Here is a 20,843-nt window from a genome sequence, read left to right on the forward strand (position 1 = left end):
CCCCTCCTCAATGAGTGTATTGCACCCGTGAGGACAGCGAGACATGCTGCGCTGTAGAAATTTGCTCTTTTAGAGAGAAAAACACCTCCGGAACCGCTGAGATGCCAGGGGAAGTCACTGATGAGGGACAGTCCACTGCACCACGTCAAGAAATCAGCTCTTTTAGAAGTATTGTCATCAGATGCGAAGGCTCCGAAGAACAAAAGGTGAATGAATGCAGCACGCCGTCTCCCTTTTATACCCGGATATCCGGGGGCGGAGTCCGGCATGCAAATTTCATTCGCCAATTTCATTGGCCTTTTCAAAATAGTCAGAAGATGATAGGTTCTCAAGTCAAACTCCCATCTGTCGGTTCGACACAACGTCGAGAGACCGACAGAAAGGGAACTAGACACAGTTTTGCCCTGCAGGTTGGTGCTGTTAAAGTGTAATAAGTTAAAGTGATAAGCCACAAGAGCATGCAAGCTATAGTAGTTTTACCACGGTAAACGTACAAATACCATTCAAAACGAGACACTAGGAATGCTATGGGGGAAAACAGAAATGTTCGAATAATTAAGATTTTTAGAAAAATATCGCTATGGGACCTTGTATCTCCAAACATTTTTGGCGAAGTTGACCAGCTCTTTTTAATGATTTACATTGATTATAAATTGGTCAAATCCAAAATCAAACATGTAATGTGACCAATAATAATGATTTGTGGCCCTGGACCACAAAACCTGCCATTAGTAGCACAGGATAGTGTGGGTCATTTTCCTTTCATGCCAAAAATCATTAGGATATTAAGTAAATATCATGTACATGCGCCTATAGTGTACTTACCTAAGAATGTACTGGGTAGTATAAGGTGTAAGTTTAGGGGTAGGTTCAGAGTTAGTACCTAGTTATTATATTTACTGTAATAATGTAAAGTACACAGTATATACATGGGAAACAGGAACTTAAAATATAGTGCTACCAGATTTTTTTTAAATTTCCAAAAATCAATTTTGTGCGTAATATGCTATGAAAAAGGACTTCATTTGGACAACTTCAATGGCGATTTTCTAAGTATTTAAATTTTTTGCTCCATCAGATTCAAGAGATTTAAACAGTTGTCTCTCGACCAAATATTGTTTGATCCTAACAAATAACGCATCAATGGAAAGCTCATTTATTCTGCCGTTAGATGATGTATAAATCTCAGTGACCCATAAGACTGATTTTGTTGTCCAGGGTCCCATTTATATATTTTTATAAAAGGCATGAAATATAGATCTGCTCAACAGCAAAATTATTTTAAGAAATGTTTTTAATTCACTTGTTTTTATTTATTTTTGGTCTATTTTCATGTTTTATTTATTTATGTATTTATTAACAGGTTTTAGATTTGGCTCTTTCCAAGAAAAAATGGTTACACTGGTAAACTTGATCTGTTCATGTTGAAGTTTTTCCTTCTGCCGTTTATTTTAAACTCTTCCAGATTGTTCCTGTAAACTCACTCGAGTGGCATGTATCACCTTTATTGCACACTCCATCAGGCCGACAGCGCACACTGACGCTGTGACATTTTTAAAAGCCTGAAGCTTCAGTTTGAGCCACACACGCACCTCTGTAAACACTTTGTGACAAACAACACTTGAAAACACTGTTGACATTTTTGATGCCTAAAAGTGAAGCTTCCGAGGTTGTTATATGTATTTGTACTTGCATGTGTGTTCTATGTAGGGCACGGAAGGTTTATTATTTGTCATAAAGTGGTTATTTAGAATCTTGTTTGTGCAGCTGTTTGTCTTGGATGTGGGAGGCGCACACAGGGGACGAGCTCTTGTGGAAATAATGTGTGGTGTCTGCTTTAGATTTACCGTCTTCAGTATGTTTATAATGAAAGTCTGCAAGGAAAGAGGATTTGATACCATGGTGTTCTGCACTGTCACAAATCACACACGGACACACACACACACATGAAGCGCGGCTTTCTAATCACAACATGGACGGATATGGATGGAAGCCACGCTGCCCACCGAGTGTTTGTATGGATCTGTTTGTTGACAGAGAAGTTATGATGTTGTTTGTTTGATGCAATGCCACAGTTGAGGATAAATTAAAGCTATTTGAATGTTTATAGACACTTTAGGGAAAGGTGAGACACTTATGTCTTTTGTAATTGATACGGTGACTATGAACAATGTTTTATTTAGATTTATTGGCTTCCCATGAAACTCGCTATTTTTTATGAATGTTGTTATGTCTGCGTGTTTTTGTTTGTTTGTTTGTTGCCTGTAATTTGAAATGATTCTGCATTTATAGCAGATAAACCTACAGTATTAGGTTTTTGACTACTTAGCTTGTGTTTTTGTGATTAAATTCTGTGTGGCTCTCTTTTCTTAGATTGGTTGCGTTCTGCAGATGCACAGGGTCAAGGGTCAGCTGTTTTATTTCCTCATCTTCTGGGTCTGCCAGCATTGTTTAGCATACCGTCACTCAACCAGGAGCAGAATCTCATCCAGTCCAGAGCTCCCAGTAAGAACACATTTACACCTCCTCAAGGTGCATGAAGAATCTCTCATAGAAAGCATTTTTAAAGCATCATACAAGTTGTTTCATGAGAATTATCGTTGTAAGGGTTCTTTAGAGGTTGTTCAGAAAATAAATGTTCAGAAAAAAACTTTTATTGAAGGTTCTTTTGGGAACAAAAAACGGTTCTTCTGTGGCATCCTTGTGAAGTTTTATTTAGAGGTGCGCTCCAAATGTTGATAACTACATGGTAACTGATTCTGTACTTTTGGTTTCAATTGAACTGAATTAATTTGTATGACATCTAATACTATATCTATAGTAAAGCATTAAATGTAAACTGGTGTGATACTGTATCACCGCAGAACAGAAAAAGCATGCTGGTGTTTCACAGTATTTACTGTTCCCGGTGTCATTATTTCTGACCACATTTGTTTTTGTCAATTACATGCAGACATCAATTTACACCTCTGCTGTCTTGTGAAATGAACTTAATTCTCACAGGTTAAACAGACGTCTCACTCACATCATTGTATTACAATTTGGGAAGTCTAAAGAAAATCTAAATCAACTAAGCTGCATTCCCGTGTCTCACCCACATACAGTGAAGAGAAACATTACACACTTTTAGTTTTCGAATTATTTAATTCAGTTTTGTGTGTATAGGCTAGTTCTTTTCTTTATGCATGTTGTTTTATTTAAAAGGCTCCTATGCAGAAAAACATTACAATAGTACAATATCTTAAAGGAATTGTTCACTTTCAACATACATTTTCATGATAATTTACTCACCCCTGTTGTCTTTCAAGATGTTTATGTATTTTTTTCTTTAGTCGAAAAGAAATTAAGGTTTTTGATGAAAACATTCCAGGATTGTTCTCCATATAGTGGACCTCAATGGACTCCAAACGGTTGAAGGTCTAAATTACAGTTTCAGTGCAGCTTTAAAGATACCAGATGATGAATAAGGGTCCCATCTTACGAAACGATTGGTCATTTAATTTTTTTTAAATGTATGCTTTATAAACACAAATGCTTGTCTTGCTCTGTTCTGCAAAGCACGCTTAAGACTTCACGTAATACATAATTACGTTGAAAAGATCACGCTTGACATTGGTTGGACAGGGCGAAAAATTCCATCTCATCTTCTCATCCAAGTTCAAAATCGTCTGAGATCGTTGTTTTACCTTTTAACTCCCCTTTTTGTAAACGGGGTTTGACTTAGTATTTGCACGTTCAACCTGTAAACACTGACTCTGTACTTACGTCTATTTCAAATATAAGTATTATGTGAAGCCGTTAACCCGCTTCACAGAACAGAGCAAGGCGAGCATTTGTGTTTATAAAGCATTTACATTTTTTCTTTTTTTTAAATGACTGATCGTTTCGCTAGATTAAACCCTTATTTATCGTCTGTTATCGTTTAAACCCCTTTGAAGCTGCACTGCACTGAAACTGTAATTTTGACCTTCAACTGTTTGGAGTCCATTGAAGTCCACTATATGGAGAATAATCCTGGAATGTTTTCATCAAAAACCTTTTCTTTTTGACTAAAGAAAAAATACATAAACATCTTGGATGACAACGGGGTGAGTAAATTATCATGAAAATGTATGTTGAAAGTGAACAATTCCTTTAAGTTCCACAGGTTCACTGTTATGCAATTACGCTTTAAAAAAATTCTGAAGAAGGCCAGTGGAACTAAAATGTTTTATGTGTTGGTATTGTAAGCAGACAAAATCATATCATAACTTGGTGTGTATTTTTAAAAACAGGACTGAATGGTTTGGTCAATGGATCACATGGAAAGTCAAGCTCCGTCTCCTCCGCATCCTCTCCAGTCCTCAGCGCTTCAGATCAAACCAGAATCCCAAAACCAGCAATAAACCAGCTGGAGGACAAGACCAGACACAAGACTAAAGAGGTAAAGATTACAGGACTTTTAAAAACATAATCATGATATAAACAATCATATACAGTACAGGTGTTTTATCAATATGAATATACCTGTTCTTAAAAATCTTGCACATATATTTGAATGATTTAATCTGATGTATCGACTGCACTGTGTTGCGTGTGCGTGTGCTTGTGCGTTCGCGTTCGCGTGTGCGTGTGCGTGTGCATGCACATGTTTGTGTGGCCGCTCATGTTGACTGACATTGGTCACATGCTTACAGAAGCTTTGCTGGAAACTGCCAGTTGTTTCCAACAACACCGACAGCCAGTCACCATCCGACCTCATCAACCATGACAGCCAATCAGCATCCACCTCTGGCAGCTCGAGTGAAACTCTTCACAGCTCTGACTCAGATGACTTGGAGGAGGATGATGATGATGACGATGATGATGATGATCAGACTGATGATAGTGTGGAATCTGAATGTGGAAAAGATCTAAGAGGGATGAAGAAGGTTTGTGATTTTGTTGGTTTGATATCATTTTGAAAAACTTTAAAGGGACAGTTCACCCACAAATGAAAATTATGTCCACAAAGGAAGATATTTGGAAGAATATCGGTAACCAACAGATCTCATCCCCCATTTACTGTCATAAATACTATATATTATAACAAATTTGAGTTATGCATTTTTAGTAGACATGTGAAGTCTGATTATAATATTACAATTCAGTTCCTTCTAAATAAAGTTAAATTAATCATTCATATATAAAACATTTAAACAGTGAACTGGTTAACTTCATCATTCAGGGGGAAATACAGACGAACAAAAAGAAGAATCTTCATACATCAATGTTGGATGCCACGGACCGTCTTTCTTTCACCTCAATACACATGGCATCATACCCTTTTCTCTTCCAGGTCTTCAGACCCTCAGACGTCCCCGGGAAACACACCAGTGTGATCCAGGCTACAAGTTTAGCAACCAGCACAAATCCACTCGGACTTATCACACAGCCGTACAAAGGCCGGGGCGTCCCGTCGCCTAAACTACTCTCTCATTCCTCTCCAAAACCCGTTTCTGTCACCCCGTCACCAAACCCTCTCTCGCTCTCTTCCTCTCCAAAGTCTGCTTCTCTCACTCCATCAGGGAAGTCTCTCTCAGTATCTTCACCTCCCATATCGGCCACACGGTCACCCTCTTCAAGAGCCCCTTCTCTCCAGTCGGATCATATCAAATCAGGCAGGAATTACCTCGACGAGACCCTCTTGAACTTCAGCAAACTCAGACAGGTGACAACACATTTCTTAAAAGTGTGTCGGTTTTCAAATTGTCAAATTGTTATTCTATGTAGCTTTTTACGGGTGTATCTTCATTTCTCAGATTGACAGTTTATCTTCTTCATTGTAATAAAAACAATAACTCACTCTTACATATGATAATAAATATATTATATAGTCACATAATGTATTCCAGTATGACTGCATGTTTGGGGGAATCGTTGTTTATAATTCATTGAAATGAGTCTGAAATAAAAGACGGATAAAGTAATTGCATCCGTCCATCTCTCTCTCTCTTCCTTTCTCTCTCAACATCCATCAGTCATTTCTACCTCAGGAGCCCATGAAGCAAGCCTTATCCTCAGCACTCAAAGGTGCACAGACGAAAATGTCATCACCATCTTTCAGTCAGACGTTTGAATCACAGAACAGTCAGAAATCTTTCTTCAACCATCTCTTCCTCCCATTACCTTCTATGGAGAGCCACCATCCCAACGGCGTTCAGGACGCTCCTCTGGCCCTCATAACCAAACCTCGCTCGCAAAAGTCACGCACCCCTGAAAAACCTCTACTGGCCATCAACAGCCCCGTCAACCTCTGCACGACTGGGACCTGGCGGACCTCGACAGAACCCGTGGAAATGGGTCGGACCTTCACCTCGCCTGCTTTAACCTCAGCAGCTAGCAGTGGAAACGGTTGTAAATCAGGGAGGGGAGGGGTAAAGAGAGGGAGGGAGATGCTGATGGGTCAATTCAGAGGGGCGGAGTCAGATCTCGCCAGCAGTAATGACTCTGAAGACTCATTAATGGACGAGGAAAATGATGTTTCAAACGACAGTATGTCAGGTCAGTATTGGGCTGGGCTGTTCAAAGGGATCAGCGGGCGTAAGATTTGGATTTGAATCATACTTTTTCTGGAGAAAGAAACACATGAAATGATGGAAAAAACTAATATTAAATCGCATGGATAAATATTTACAGAGCAATCTAAAATTTTGTCGACGGGGGCCAAAATGACAATTTGAACCTCAAATTTGACGCCAAATTACAGGGAGTGAAAAAGACGACAGCCTTATTATTTTACTTTCATACAGAGGTTGGTAGATCTATTTTGAATAATGAATATTTGTTGACTTCAGCAATCCTTGTTGTATTACATGCTAACGGTGACAGTCCAAAAATGAGTCCAAAAACTTTTTCCAAAGTTTGCATGATTGTAACTCAGGAAGTTTTAAAGATATCTTAATTTCCTTTTAGATTCTGGTTCTTAACAAACTTGGCTTTCGGTATCTTCATATATAAGACCCTATATAGTACAATCCCAGAGATATGGAAACATCAGTGTGGCTCCATGCACAGGTTGTACAATTGTACCCCTTTCCAATGGTCCAAAAACAAATATGAGTGATCATTGACGCTGAAAGATTAGTCAAAAGTCCACACTTATGAAATCGCACATCCATGCTTTGATTCTTTTGTCCTCTTTAGATTCAGACAGTAATTTAGATAGCGATTCTGATGATGAAGATGTGGATTCGGATACGGAAGTTGAAAGAATGCCTCTCAAACCCTTATCATCTTCGCTAGACACCTCCTTTGGCCGGACCACCAGCCCCATCCCTCTCAATCTACAGGTCCACAAGACCCCTGCAATTGGAGGGCCTACTATTGGGAACACCTTTAGAGAACCAACCAATCACAACTCAACTTTCACCTCTGACGGCGTGGCCACACCCCCAGGTAATCTAAAAATATGTCCGGGAGAATTGTCCAATAAGCGACTAAGAACCCTTGTTACGAAACGGGAATCCATGTCAGAAAAAAACTTTCCTTAACCTGTACGAACCCTGCCGGATTGAATCGAGCACAGAAATACTACGTGATACGTTCAACTCGTTTTTTGACAACTTGACCATGTTAAGCTTGAGAAGCCAGCACGTTTTACAGTGTGAAGAAGTGACTTGAAACGACATGTTACCTCCGTTTTAAAGTCTCTGTTATTCTCATCTGATGTTGTCAGGGAAAAGAAGAAGAGTGACGGATGAAACTGCGCTTCGGAAACCTCTGGAATATGGGTGGGTACTACGTGAACACTTGTTCTCTTTGAGTTAATGATATAAAAGTACAAACACATGATCCCCAGAAGGTGCCTGTAAATGAGGGATCTGCAACTTGAGCATCAGCTCAATCGTGAGATTTTATCCGGTGTCCAGTTGAGCGTGCATTATCCCTTGCATGATATGAAAGATTTCTGTCGGACTCAAAGGTCATGAAATGAAAACTCTTTTTTGCAGATGGCAGAGAGAGACGCGCATCACAAACACATGTGGACGGTCACAGGGGGTGGTGGCGTATTACGCTCCATGCGGCAGGAAGATCAAACAGTATCCTGACGTTATGAAGGCAAGACGTGCAATTATTTATACAGGGTGGTTGATACAACGCTTGCATGAAATGAGGTCCAAAAGTCTAAAAATAGCAATCTTTTGTATTTTTAAAAATGTATCGGGAGAGAAAAAAACAGTTTAGAGATATAAAAAGATTGCATCTTTAAAGCGTTTTTTTAGCCTTAACTACAATCCGTAAACTTTTTTCGGTTGCTCAAAAGTTATTGAGGTTATCTTACCCCCAATTTACGTGGGTACGCTTAAAATGATTTATAATTTTAGCTGTCGGGTATGATTTCATGGGAAATGTCAGTTTGACGTCATTTGATTTCAATCCACATAAAGAATTAAGTACGGTGACATAGAGACAAAAGGTTACGGATTTCCACCTTTAAACGTTTTTGTTTTTATCGCACACAGTATCTGACCAAACATGGAATCAGTGACATCACTCGCGATCATTTTAGCTTCAGTGCTAAAATAAAGGTTGGCGACTTTTATGAAGCCAGAGATGGATCTCAGGTGATTTCTTCCATGTGTTTTTGTCCCTTTATGGATCCTGACCATCTCTAATATGTGCTATTTGGTTTTTTTACGTTAAAGCATGTTGACCTTTTTCAGGGGGCGCAGTGGTACTTGCTGGAGGAGGAGGAGGTCGTCAGTCGTATCCAGGCGATGGAAGGTCGACGGGGTCGTCCCAGGAACCCCAAGCGCTCGGGTGTCCCCGCTGTTAGCCTGTCTCACTCCAGCAGGACAGTCTGTGGGGTTGATGAGAGTAAAGCTGATGCTCTCAGTGTCTCTGAGGTCAAACTGCTGCGCAGACTGGAGGCTCAGGGTACCGCTGACCTTTCTCAAACACACACCATTGTAAATAACATGGATTCATTGTTAATGTTAAATACTTAAAGCTAGATTAAAGGCCAGGAACTGAATTTAAAGGATTTTTTGTCAACTATTTCTATAAGGAAAACTATATTTGCAAAACTAAAAACATATGGCTGTTGCATCTTCATTGGATGTTTTTCTTGTTGGCTTGTTGATGAATTAGTCGTAAAGATTTTCTGAATCTGGCAGAAATCGCACGGCAAGCAGCTCAGATGAAGCTGATTCGTAAACTGGAGAAACAGGCGCTGGCACGAGCAACTAAAGAGGCTAGGAGACAAAAGGGTAAGAGATGAGTTAGATCTTTCTTTGTTTGAAGTGTGTTTTAGTTTGATCAAATTTATAAAAGACAGATACAGCTGTACGATAATTTCCCGAAAAAAGACGAGTGCCTGGAGGCGTGCAGGGCGGGGAACTACAGCACGAGCACACAATGCATCATCACACGGATTCTCTATAAGTTTGTGTTGTTTACATTATGCACCAACATGCCGATTGCCAACAAAACACAAACATATGACTTAGTTTGACTTACCGCGTGCGGTTCATGTGCGGCATCTTTTAGTTCTGGGACCGCTCCATCCATCAGTTTCAAACGATCTCCAAATCCAGCGTTATATCCACCGTCTGTACAACATTCATCACCCAAATGCAGTGAGCAAACAAACACAGCTGAACTTCCATCAGCCGAGTGAAGCCCCATTGATGGGCGTGCTTTTTCTCACGCTGGCTGGTTGACGCGTGGGCTTGCTCTTATCTCTCACACTGTTGTGGGCGTGAAACTTTCCAAAAGCTGTGTGATCCTTGGCGGAGTGAATCGAGCAGAGAAATACTACATCATACGTTCAACTCGTTATTTGACAAGTCGACCATGTTAAGCTTGGGAATGCATGATATGGCATGTTACCTCCGCTTTAAAGTTACATTTAAAATATAAAGTTGCATGAATAATATAATAAGTATAGTTATCATTATAGTTATCATTCTTGGTGTGATTGGATGTTCACTCCTCTGAATTTCCAGCCATCATGCAGGCAGAAGAAAGAAAGAAACAGAAAGAACACATGAAGATTATGAAGCAGCAGGTCTTTATTCACTTTCTTAGTACATCTTACTGGTCTTATTGTGAACATAAATCCAGGCCAAAATTCATTCTCTCACATTTCACAGGAGAAGATCAAGAGAATCCAGCAGATCCGTATGGAGAAGGAGTTCCGTGCTCAGCAAATCCTGGAGGTACTTATGAAGAGGATCAGTAGTTCATACAATACTGTATGTCTTTATATCATTTTTTTTAATGAGTTCATTTATATTTACAGGCAAAACGAAAGAGGAAGGAAGAAGCTGCAAATGCCAGAATGCTAGAAGCTGAGAAACGAATGAAGGTTTGCGTGCATGTTTTATGGTTTAAAATTGAGACGTTTTGTGATGGTCAGATATTTGTGACGTTGGAGCAGCGTAGTGTTTTTGTGACACGTACACCCGCAGATTGAACGGTGTGATATTCTGTATTATTTTGATTTGACGTTAACATTCATGTGCCCTGAAAATGCGCCCGTCAATCAAAACCCAGTGGCTGCAACATACTGAGGAAATAAAAGAGGAAACCATGCCAAACCTCCATCTCCATCTCCTCCTCTTTCAATATCTCTTCGGCTTTTCCTACACTTTCAGTCTCAGTAATGGGAATATTTGGGTTTTAATTTATTTTATCTCTGTGTGAAGGAGAAGGAGTTGCGCAGACAGCAGGCCGTCGTTCTGAAGCTCCAGGTATCAGATCTTCTTTCAATCTCCTGCCTCCAAAACACTCCATAAATAAATCCTGCCTCTTTTAAATGCTATTTTAAAGAAATATTCAAACATCTTTCTTTTTTCCTGACGCTGTGTTTCAAACCTGTATGCACTTTGTTTAAATTTACAATATAAGAAAAAATTGTCAGCATATGGATTTGCATTAAAAAATATTTTAAAGACAGAATTTGCTTAGTAATGTGTTATACCTTGATTTTGTTTTCTCCTGTCTTCATAATTTCATTTGCCAACTCTCTCTACCAGGAGTTGGAGAGACATAGACTAGATATGGTATGGGTATGTTTACTCACATTCGGCTGATTGTGATGAAGTTGTTTTGTGCGTCTGCATGATGCTCTGCATTGCTTCGCTGCATGCTTGCACTTGAGAAAGACAAACGGGCCCCAAAACCTAGTGCACATATGGCATCATAGACATGTCATAGACATATTCATGGTAAAGGCTGCATCATATACAGTATATTGTCTTAAACTATCATTTATATTGTCAAATTAAGAAGTTTACTAGGTTTTGGAATAGAGTTGTGATCTGATGTCAGTTGGAAGATTTTGTTGGATTTTCATTTGTGTTGTGTTGATGAAGCTATACTTTTTTCAGTTACTCCTCAACACCGATGTCCACGCAGCTTCATATCATCAACTGTTCTTTTCTGTGTATAGATGTCATCAACATTCACTCCAAAGCCGTGAAATGTTCATGTGCATTGACTTGCATGCCTGAAGCGTCCGTTTCTTTCTGATCTAAAATAGACGAAGCTCATGATCGTATGAAGTGTCTCTCAATAACTGAAAATAACTTTCCGTCTGATAATCATTTTTCAACTTCACTGATTTGTTGCATCTTGTTCAGATCTTGATCCACCGTGAAAAAAAACGATATCTCTCTGTGTTTAATGTAATGTCCGTGAGGTGCCCGTATAGAAACCTTCAATGCATTCGAAGTAGTTTCGGGTAAAGCAACTGCTTTATGCATAAATACATTTATTTCTGTCACCGTTTAAATGTAGCGCAAATGTATAAAGCACTTTCTACAGGTCTCAGACGTGTGTACATCTCGTGCAGAAATATGGTTTTATCCTTCATTAATGTGCCCATCCATTCATCCCTCAATTCTTTGTGTGTACTTTCTTTCCGTCTCGTTCTTCATTCTTTCTTTCTCTCATTTTTTCTCTCTGTGTTGATGTTTGCGTTTGTGGTGTTGTAGGAACGCGAGAGGCATCGGCAGCATGTGATGTTGATGAAGACGATGGAGGCCAGAAAGAAAGCTGAGGTCTCTTCTCCTCCATCCCTCGATCGCTGTCTCTCTTCTCTCCATTGCACCCCCTCTGTTTTCGACTGAATAATCTGAATGAAATATTGTCAGGCACACACACTGTATATTCAGGTTTGTGAGATCCTCTGATTCGTCACTTCAGGAGAAGGAGCGTGTGAAGCAGGAGAAACGAGATGAGAAGAGGATAAATAAGGAGCGCAGACAGAAGCTCAGACGGCTGGAGCTGGAGATGAGCAGAGAACTCAACAAACCCAACGAAGACATGTGTCTGTCTGATCACAAGGTGAATCACCCGCCTGCTTTATGAATCGACGACTTCGAGACAGTTCATCCGAACATTTACACGGCGTCACCGTTAAGTCCAATCTCATTTCATATCTCTAAGACTCTCAACCGCAGAAAAAAAGCGTAGATTTTCTAATCATTTCTTGACCACTCTTTTGTGCATTCGATATAAATTTAAGTAACTGTGAAGCACCTAATTAAAAGTAGCAAAATCATGATTTTGTTGCAAGTCCTCCCTAAATTTTCCCAAAGACTGGTTTCAGTTGTTTTGTCGTTAAGTACATTTAAGTCATCGAGTCATTTAAACCACAAATCTGACATGTGTGAAGAAAGATTGATCCGTACATTTCTTTCTCTTTCAGCCTCTACCAGCGCTGTCGCGGATTCCAGGTCTCGTCTTGCCGGGAGGATGTTTTGCAGACTGTCTGATGGTGATGCAGTTCCTCCGTTGTTTCGGGAAGGTTCTGGGTTTTGACATCAGCGCTGAAGTGCCGTCACTTGCTGTGCTCCAGGCCGGGCTGCTGAACGTAGGAGACCACATGACCTTCATCCAAGACCTGCTGGTGCGCATGCTGTCTGCGGCTTTATGTGACCCCGGACTCCCTCCTGGATACAGGGTGACTGGATGCACACACACACACACACTCGTCCAGCTTTTTGTGACTTGATTGTTTGCTCTAAAATTCTCTTTGAATGTCTTAATTCACAGCCAAATCTCTCATGATGTAATTCTCTTCTTGGTTCGGACGTGTTTAGGCTAGAACGGCTCTTGGAGAGCATGTGACTAATGTCAGGCTCGATCGGGACAATGTTTCAGAGGTGCTACAGATCTATATGGAGGCTCAGTGTGGACGGACGGATTTAGCGTCGTTAGCCGAGAGCTTGAAGACCAAAGCTTTCCAAGCACACACACCTTCACAGAAAGCTTCTATACTGGCCTTCTTGGCCAATGAGCTGACCTGCTGCAAGAGTGTCATCAGGTGATCAGAACGTCTTTTCATTTGTACAATTGAATCACTCGATGTATTTTTACAACAATATATTTACATCAGTGGCCAGAAGGGAGGTTTGGAGGGGATGTTCAAACAATGACCCTACAGCTCTGAATAACGTGCCAAAATTCAACAATAAAAAATCCATATAAAAACAAAACAAAGCAAACATTGAACACATTTTTATCAGTTATTAATATTATATATTTATATGATTCTCTCTTGTTTATATATGCATTATACCTGTCGTATTGTATGTTATCGTAATACTGCCCATGGGAAATATTTTATTTCACATTTTTCAAATGCGAAAAAATTATTTTATTTTATTTTGTCCTTTTTACAGTGAGATAGACAAAAACATTGACAGTATGACCAGCCTGCGACGAGAAAAATGGTTAATTGAGGGAAACCTGCGAAAGTAAGATCACATCACAAACAGTACATCATACAAGTATTTTAACATGAATATCCCCAGATGCCCATAAACACCATTTATTCTTTACTTATTATTATAAATTTCTTATATATATATATAAGAGTTAATTATGATGTCATTGTGATATGGTGCCAGGTTTGAGTACAGTTATTCTGTTTTGGTGGTGTTCAGGTTGAAGAGAGTTCACTCTACGAGGACAGGAAAGAGAGAAAGCAACGGAGGTTTGGAAGACCGTCAGACTCTCAGCACGCCTGCCACCGGACGCAAACGCAAGCGTAAAGCTGGAGAGAGCGAAGACGATGATGAAGAGGAAGACGAGGACAGTGAAGAGCAGGGAGAAGAGGACGAAGAGGATTACGGAGGGAAGGGAGTAAAGAAAGCCGATGCATGTGAAGATGAGGTAAAGCGGGACCTGACATGAGTTTCATTTTGTTCATTTGGAAGAGGATTCGATGGATGCGTTTGTCAAAATATGAGTTAATTAATAATGAGGGAACGTTGAGGGAACGTTTCTTTGTTTAATAACTTGATCTTGCCTTGCAGGATGAAGGCAATCAAACCTCAAGTATCGAAGAGCTGGAAAAACAGATTGAAAAGCTGAGCAAGGTAGATAAACATATGAAAGTGAATTTTTAGTGAATTTAAGAAATAGATTTATTTTTATTTAATTGTCATTAAATAAGTAAATGTTCTGCTTGTGACATCGTGCTTATGTGTTTAATAAGAAGCAGTAAATCACTTGTACAGGATAAATTTGTCACGAGGCAAAAAATTAAATGCAAATGATGAATTCTACTATCGCTTCATTTAGACGTATATTCATTTATGAATATAGATTACATAATCATTTATATGTAACTGTAAAGGACGATTTGTGTCAGGATGTGCATCAATTCTCCCCCGTGTCTCCCGTAGCAACAGAGTCAGGTCCGCCGGAAGCTGTTTGAAGCGTCTCACTCGCTTCGCTCTGTGATTTTCGGGCAGGACCGGTATAAACGCCGATACTGGGTGCTGCCGCAGTGTGGAGGGGTGTTTGTGGAAGCCATGGAGAGAAGTGAGGGTGAGATATTGTGGTTTCACGATTGCATGGAAACCATTACTGCAATAACCATGTAAAAAATGTAAATGTAAATGTAAATGTAAATGTAAATAACCAGGAAGAAACACTTTCAATTCAAAGTGAACAAGTGTGTGTTTTACTGTACGTTTTTCCCTGTGCCCTTCAAGGTCCGGAGGAGTCGCAGAGCGAGTGGGAGAGGTTAAAGGACACTCCTCTCATCCAAGTGAAAGAAGAACCGTTGGAGACGCCTAAAGAAAGACGTTTAAAAGCAAACCCTGATGTGAAACATGAACCCGCGTCTCCAAATCCTCTTAATGAAGTGGATTCTCTCAACCTGTTCCTGCAGAAACCAGGCTCCTTCTCCAAGCTCAGTAAGCTGCTGGAGGTGGCCATGATGTCTGACGAGACAAAACAGATTGCGTTACCCAGCAGCCCCGCTCCAGTTCCCAGTACCTACCTCAGGCACGCCAATCAGCAGCTCCATAAGGTTCTGACGGAGAGGAACTCTCATTGGTTCAGTCTGCTGCCACGCTCTCCGTGCGACGGCTCGTCTCTGACAGGTGGTTCCGCCACTTTTCCTTACTCAACATCTTCCTCACCTCCAACCTCTTATGGTTGGGTCCGATCCCCGTCTGCCCCGCCTCCTGTTGTCTCTGCAGGACCCAACAGCGCTGCGGGCATCAGTAACTCTTCGTTAACGGCACTGCGGGTGTGTATGCGACGCGTCTGTGTTTGTTTGGGAAAGCAAAGTCCTTTTTCCAAACATGTAGTGGCCATATGTTTCTGTTTTTTATTTTTGTTTAAAGCTCACAAGTTTTGAAACAACTCGGATGTAATCTTGATGGTGTTATTAACAGAATATTTTCCTCTTGTGTGCAGATGAAGTCCATGTCCTTGTCTGTGATGGACCTGCCTTTCTGTTCATGGTCCAATGGGGACGTTTCCTCCTCCGGGGGCTCCATGGCCCCCATTCTCGGTGGTCTTTACCCACCCACTGAGGTCAGCAGAAACGTTAACCCTTTCTTGAACACCAGTAGACGCGATTCCCCTACATCTGCAGAGAAGAAACCTCTGTCCTCACCTGCTATTGAGATGTCTAAACATCAGGATTACCCGTCACCTCAACCTATTCCTAAGGGTAAGACTGGAAAGACATCTCCATTCATAGTCTCGAAATCTGGTTTTGAGGTAAAGTTTGATTTCAAGCATTAATGTCACTCATTTTAGCTGTGTTTTCACGTAATGAAAAGAAATAAATTCTAGGAGCAGTAACCAAACATGACCACTAGATGCTATGTGCACTAGTACCTGCCCCAAACTACAGAAATTTATAAATGGAAAAAACAGACAGGAAAGTTTAAAGCTTTACAATGTATCGTTTATTTTTTTGAATTAATTTCAGGCACAGAAATCTGCCAACTTTGTAGCCCGTGCATCACACATGCGAAAAAATCTATAGTTTAATGCACTATGAGTCACAATGCCGGATGCTTAAATTTTAACATGTCTCGTGTGTGTTGTAGAGATGCTGAGCGGCTGGTGGAGGGTGACAGACATCGATGAGTTGCGTTCGATAGAGAAAGCATGTCATTCCCGCGGGTTCCGGGAGAGAGCCCTGCAGAAACAGCTTCAGAAACACATGGATTATATCTCTCAGCTCTGTGCCAAGAACAGAGATGGTAAGTCATGAACTTCGTTTGCATCTCTGTAGGTGATGTTTGAAATGTATTCATGCTCTGTCTTCATACAGTTACTGTCATTGATGTCTCTGAGCTGGAGAAGCATCTGATCTCTGAGGACACCGTCTACAGCTGGTGTGTGGATGAACAGGTCATGGACGTAGACATCGGTGTCCTGCAGCAGGTCGAGGAGCTTGAACTTAGAGTCACTTCTGCCAACCTGCAGGTCAAGGTATTGTCTTCGGGATCATTTGGACATTTGATTTTTAAAACTTTAGAAATCACGAGTCTAAAATGATGAATGTTTGTGTAGCTCTTGCTGTTATTATACAAACGTTTTTTTATTGACCAGAAGCTGTCAAGCAAGCACAGAATATCAAAAGAGCAAAATGTAGACACCAGATGAAATTAATACATAAATAAAGGATATTTAATTGGGTTGTTATTTATATGCAGTATATGCCATTGCAAAGAGTTTGGTTCCAAAATGAGATCAAAATCATGTTTTTTTATTGTGCATTCCAATTAATATCAATCAAACTACAGTTGTTTTGTTTTAATACATAATAACAAAAAGAAAAACAGCACAATAAAACGAGAACATGATAACATAATAAATATTATACAATTTTAGATATAAATAAATACATTCTTTTTTTATGTTACCAAACTCTTCATATATATATATATATACATAATAAAATCTTAAAGATATTTGTTAAACATTTTGATTCAGTTGTAAATATTCTTGTTAGTTGTATTCTGTTCAAATATATGAGTAGTGAAACAAGAAATTCTTCTGGACCAGCGTTGTTTATATCTTCAGATTTATCCGATTTTTTTATATCACTTTAAAGTGAATCAGTCTTTTGAATCAAACAGTTTCATGGAAATGAGCCGAACTTTATTGGCATTGCTACTGACGTACTGACTTAAATGAGAGACACCATTAAAACTCTCTGCTCTTATACTCATGAGTCTCTTTGTCTAATGACGCTCTTTAGGAAACTTAAACCCCAAGTGCTTTAATTCGCTTTATATTATATCTCCAGCAGTATCACTACAAATACATCACAGTTAATAGATTGACTGAATTTTATTTACAAAGCAGACTAGCTTTCAAAAGTACTTGAACACTAATGTTTGTAAAAAAAAACTTTTGATCTGAAGGGATATGCCTACATTTCTGAAAATAGTTTAATAGACAAAAATATAATTTAGCAAACATGACTTTGACTAAATAATGAAGAAAGGGCAGTCAATAAGAGCCCAGAACAGATGGGAACTTCTTTAAGCATCTCAGGGTGAAACCTCTAGAAGCTGCTTAATAAAAAACATTTCTGAAAATTCTAGTCATAGGGTGACTAGACCAAAGTTTTCTTTTTTGTAATTCCCTTTGTTTTATTATGTAATTTAGATGAGTTCAATAATATTCTACAATGTTGAAAAAATAGGAACACATAAGTAAGTGTCCAAAACTTTAGACCTGTAGTTTAATTCAAAACACTCCAGAGAATAGCATCTTCATAAACCACGGCAGTACCATTAGGTGTTTTTTCTCTTGACAGCACAAATAGTGTTGTTTAAAATATGTACGAAATAAAAATGCCTTTCTGTACAGTAGTACATCATGACACAATATCAAAACACAGTTTTTTACCTGTTTGACAGGGCTGGACGCCCCGCGCATCACAATCGCACAGTGAACACCTGGAGTACCACGAGCACAAACCTGTTATCGAGGGCAACCAATCAGATGACAGATCCGACGGCGGCATCGTGCGTCATGCAAACAACCCTCTAGACATAGCGGTGATGCGTCTGGAAGAGCTGGAGATAAACATAGAACGAAGACACCTGAAGAGTCCATTAAACAGCAGCGTTCAGATCAGAACGAGTCACACGGGTACGGTGACCGCATCAGCATCAGCACCATCACCTGCTGGAGCCGATGAGGACGGGTTGGTCATTTTTTACTCCTTACCTCTGTTCTTGAGCACAATAGAAGATATTTTGGAGAACACTGCCACTGACCTTTATTGACTTCCATTATACGAACACAAAACCACAGAGACATTTCTCCAAATACCTTCTTTTGTGGTACACAGAAGTGAGTAAGTCACACTGGTTTCGAACGACAATGAGGGTGAATAAATTATGAGTGATCTTTTACCTTTTAAAAACACTGCTCCGATAAACAAAATAGGTCAAATTACTTCAACATATTGAATTTGCACACTGTGGTTTCTCTATCAGCATTTGAGTAATTGATCATGTCTTATTTATTCAGAGACACTCACATATAGAGTCTAAAATAAACACTCAGAGAACGCTGTTTCTTTAAACTGTTATCATATCATGTTCTCCGTCGCTTTCTTTTTCTTTCATCTCTCTGTCTGTCACTCCCTCGCCCGCTGTGGCAGGGTTGAGGACGATCTATCTCCGGGTCTGAAACAGTGGCGTCAAGCTCTGGGTGAGGTTCGGAGCTCGAGTCAGCTCGCCATGTGCCTCCAGCAGCTTCACAAGTCTATTGCCTCGGACAAATCCATCATGAAGGTGGTGAGTGTCATGTAAATACACAGTTCACAGGCTTTCATCCAAAGCAACTTACAACAGTGAAGGAAACAATGAGGCGATTCGTCTTCGAATCAATAGGCACAAAAACAGGTGTGAACCAGATCCAAAATGTCGTGACATTTGATCGCCCAAACTAGAGACCCTCGCAAATTTTCATTTCATATCAGCGTTTCTAGATGTGTTGTCGCGATTCCAGTCAAATTTAAACCTTGACATCCAACAGCAATGTGAAAGACTGACAGCATGACGAGACGCATGAAAACTGTGATAAAAATCCAGGTTATCACATAACAAAGACCTTTTCCTAAACACATGTAGAAATATGACTCTTGCGTTGCTTAAAAGTGAACTTGTTTACTTTGTCGTATTTGAGGTCAGAAAGAAAGGCATCCAGTTTTCTGCAATGCAAATAGAAACAATATTTTTATTTGACATTGGAGAGAAATATTGTGAGGAGTTCACAGAATGAAACAAACACCATCATTTTAATTAAACAAACATATGAATAGTACATTTTTAAATTTGAACCGTATTTGTAGGATAAAAGCTAAAGCTTTATAGAACACATCTAGTTTGCCTGAACATGCATCACATATGAACACATCTGAGTCGTCTGACAACCAGAGACTGATATTTTCTCTTTTGGTCAGTATTGTCAGATATGCCATAGGGGGGGCGATGAGGATCTTCTTCTTCTGTGTGACGGTTGTGATGGAGGCTGCCACACCTACTGTCATAAACATAAAATCACCAGCATACCATCAGGAGGTTGGTTCTGTCCTGCCTGCGTGTCCCAAGTGAGTCTGCACGTGATATTAAATGAGATCCATCCTTATTGTTCCAGCCTTGTTTTATCGCCTTTTATTTTCTCGACACAATTAAAGATGCATTAGAGATTTGCATTCATGTTCCCTTCATCACACCTCTCAAACATAATCTGTTCTCATGTTTGCTGCCGTCAAACTCGGCTTGATCTTTTTGATGACTGCGTGGTTTGCCGTCGGTGATGTGATGCTCATTGCGACCAAATGTGCCATTCTGAAGTGTCAATGAGATTCGAAGGCGTGATAATAATGGATTATCACAAATATTTTTGTTTTGAAATGTGTGTGTGCGCGTGGAGCTGTTGCTCTCTCGGTAAACGGTGTTCGGCTCCGTGCAGGCAAACAGTCGGTCCCTGAAGAGCAGGAAGCCCTCGAATCGTTCAAGTGAAGAGCTGAAGAAACTCAGCGAGGTCAAACGGAACGGCAAAGCATCTGCGACGGGAGAAACCTCAGAGGACGAGTCAGGCCGTGCCAGCAGCTCTCCCAGTAAAGTGACAAAGGAAATGAAAAAGAGAAAGACGGAAGATCCATCCACAGGCCCAGTTGAGCGTGAGAGCCATGCGTGTGTGAAGCAAGTCACGACAGCCAGAGACAACATTAAAGACGTGACCATATGCAGGTAAATCATCACTGTCTGAAGTCTGAATTGCATTTGATTCATTTTTTTTGGCACACACCTTTATCCACAGCGACTTATAAATCTGATCTCTTACTGCTCATCAGAATTCTCTTGGCCGAGCTGGAGAGCCATCAGGACGCCCGGCCATTTCTCAGACCTGTCGATCCCAAATCCGTCCCGGGATATCGCAAGGTGATCAGGAAGCCAATGGACTTCTCCACCATCAGAGACAAACTCACCAACAGCCAGTGAGTACTAGCCGGGATGCAGAACCGCACAGTCAACCCCCCCAAAAAACATTCTGTCCTCATTTGCTTGATGTTTCATTTTTGTCGTTGC

General features: G+C 40.2%; 1 protein-coding gene across 1 annotated transcript in view; it reads left to right on the forward strand.

The window, feature by feature from the left end:
* The window catches only part of baz2bb (bromodomain adjacent to zinc finger domain, 2Bb), a 32,353-nt gene that overhangs the window by 10,500 nt on the left and 1,010 nt on the right, over positions 1–20,843 (forward strand). The window contains exons 4-36 of the mRNA XM_079464459.1: positions 2,374–2,505; positions 4,275–4,423; positions 4,677–4,910; positions 5,318–5,689; positions 6,000–6,522; positions 7,165–7,416; positions 7,697–7,751; positions 7,971–8,079; positions 8,484–8,585; positions 8,685–8,898; positions 9,138–9,230; positions 9,969–10,030; positions 10,116–10,181; positions 10,265–10,330; positions 10,671–10,715; positions 11,001–11,033; positions 11,961–12,026; positions 12,172–12,312; positions 12,677–12,931; positions 13,071–13,294; positions 13,653–13,727; positions 13,917–14,145; positions 14,289–14,351; positions 14,661–14,805; positions 14,973–15,514; positions 15,685–15,943; positions 16,329–16,484; positions 16,556–16,716; positions 18,156–18,445; positions 18,908–19,043; positions 19,712–19,858; positions 20,224–20,504; positions 20,609–20,752. Of these exons, the coding sequence (XP_079320585.1) occupies positions 2,374–2,505; positions 4,275–4,423; positions 4,677–4,910; positions 5,318–5,689; positions 6,000–6,522; positions 7,165–7,416; positions 7,697–7,751; positions 7,971–8,079; positions 8,484–8,585; positions 8,685–8,898; positions 9,138–9,230; positions 9,969–10,030; positions 10,116–10,181; positions 10,265–10,330; positions 10,671–10,715; positions 11,001–11,033; positions 11,961–12,026; positions 12,172–12,312; positions 12,677–12,931; positions 13,071–13,294; positions 13,653–13,727; positions 13,917–14,145; positions 14,289–14,351; positions 14,661–14,805; positions 14,973–15,514; positions 15,685–15,943; positions 16,329–16,484; positions 16,556–16,716; positions 18,156–18,445; positions 18,908–19,043; positions 19,712–19,858; positions 20,224–20,504; positions 20,609–20,752 (5,821 nt within the window). The remainder of the gene's footprint in view (positions 1–2,373; positions 2,506–4,274; positions 4,424–4,676; positions 4,911–5,317; positions 5,690–5,999; positions 6,523–7,164; positions 7,417–7,696; positions 7,752–7,970; positions 8,080–8,483; positions 8,586–8,684; positions 8,899–9,137; positions 9,231–9,968; positions 10,031–10,115; positions 10,182–10,264; positions 10,331–10,670; positions 10,716–11,000; positions 11,034–11,960; positions 12,027–12,171; positions 12,313–12,676; positions 12,932–13,070; positions 13,295–13,652; positions 13,728–13,916; positions 14,146–14,288; positions 14,352–14,660; positions 14,806–14,972; positions 15,515–15,684; positions 15,944–16,328; positions 16,485–16,555; positions 16,717–18,155; positions 18,446–18,907; positions 19,044–19,711; positions 19,859–20,223; positions 20,505–20,608; positions 20,753–20,843) is intronic.

The sequence above is a fragment of the Barbatula barbatula genome (genome assembly GCF_947034865.1).
Source record: "Barbatula barbatula genome assembly, chromosome: 9".
Classification (NCBI taxonomy): Eukaryota; Metazoa; Chordata; class Actinopteri; order Cypriniformes; family Nemacheilidae; genus Barbatula; species Barbatula barbatula.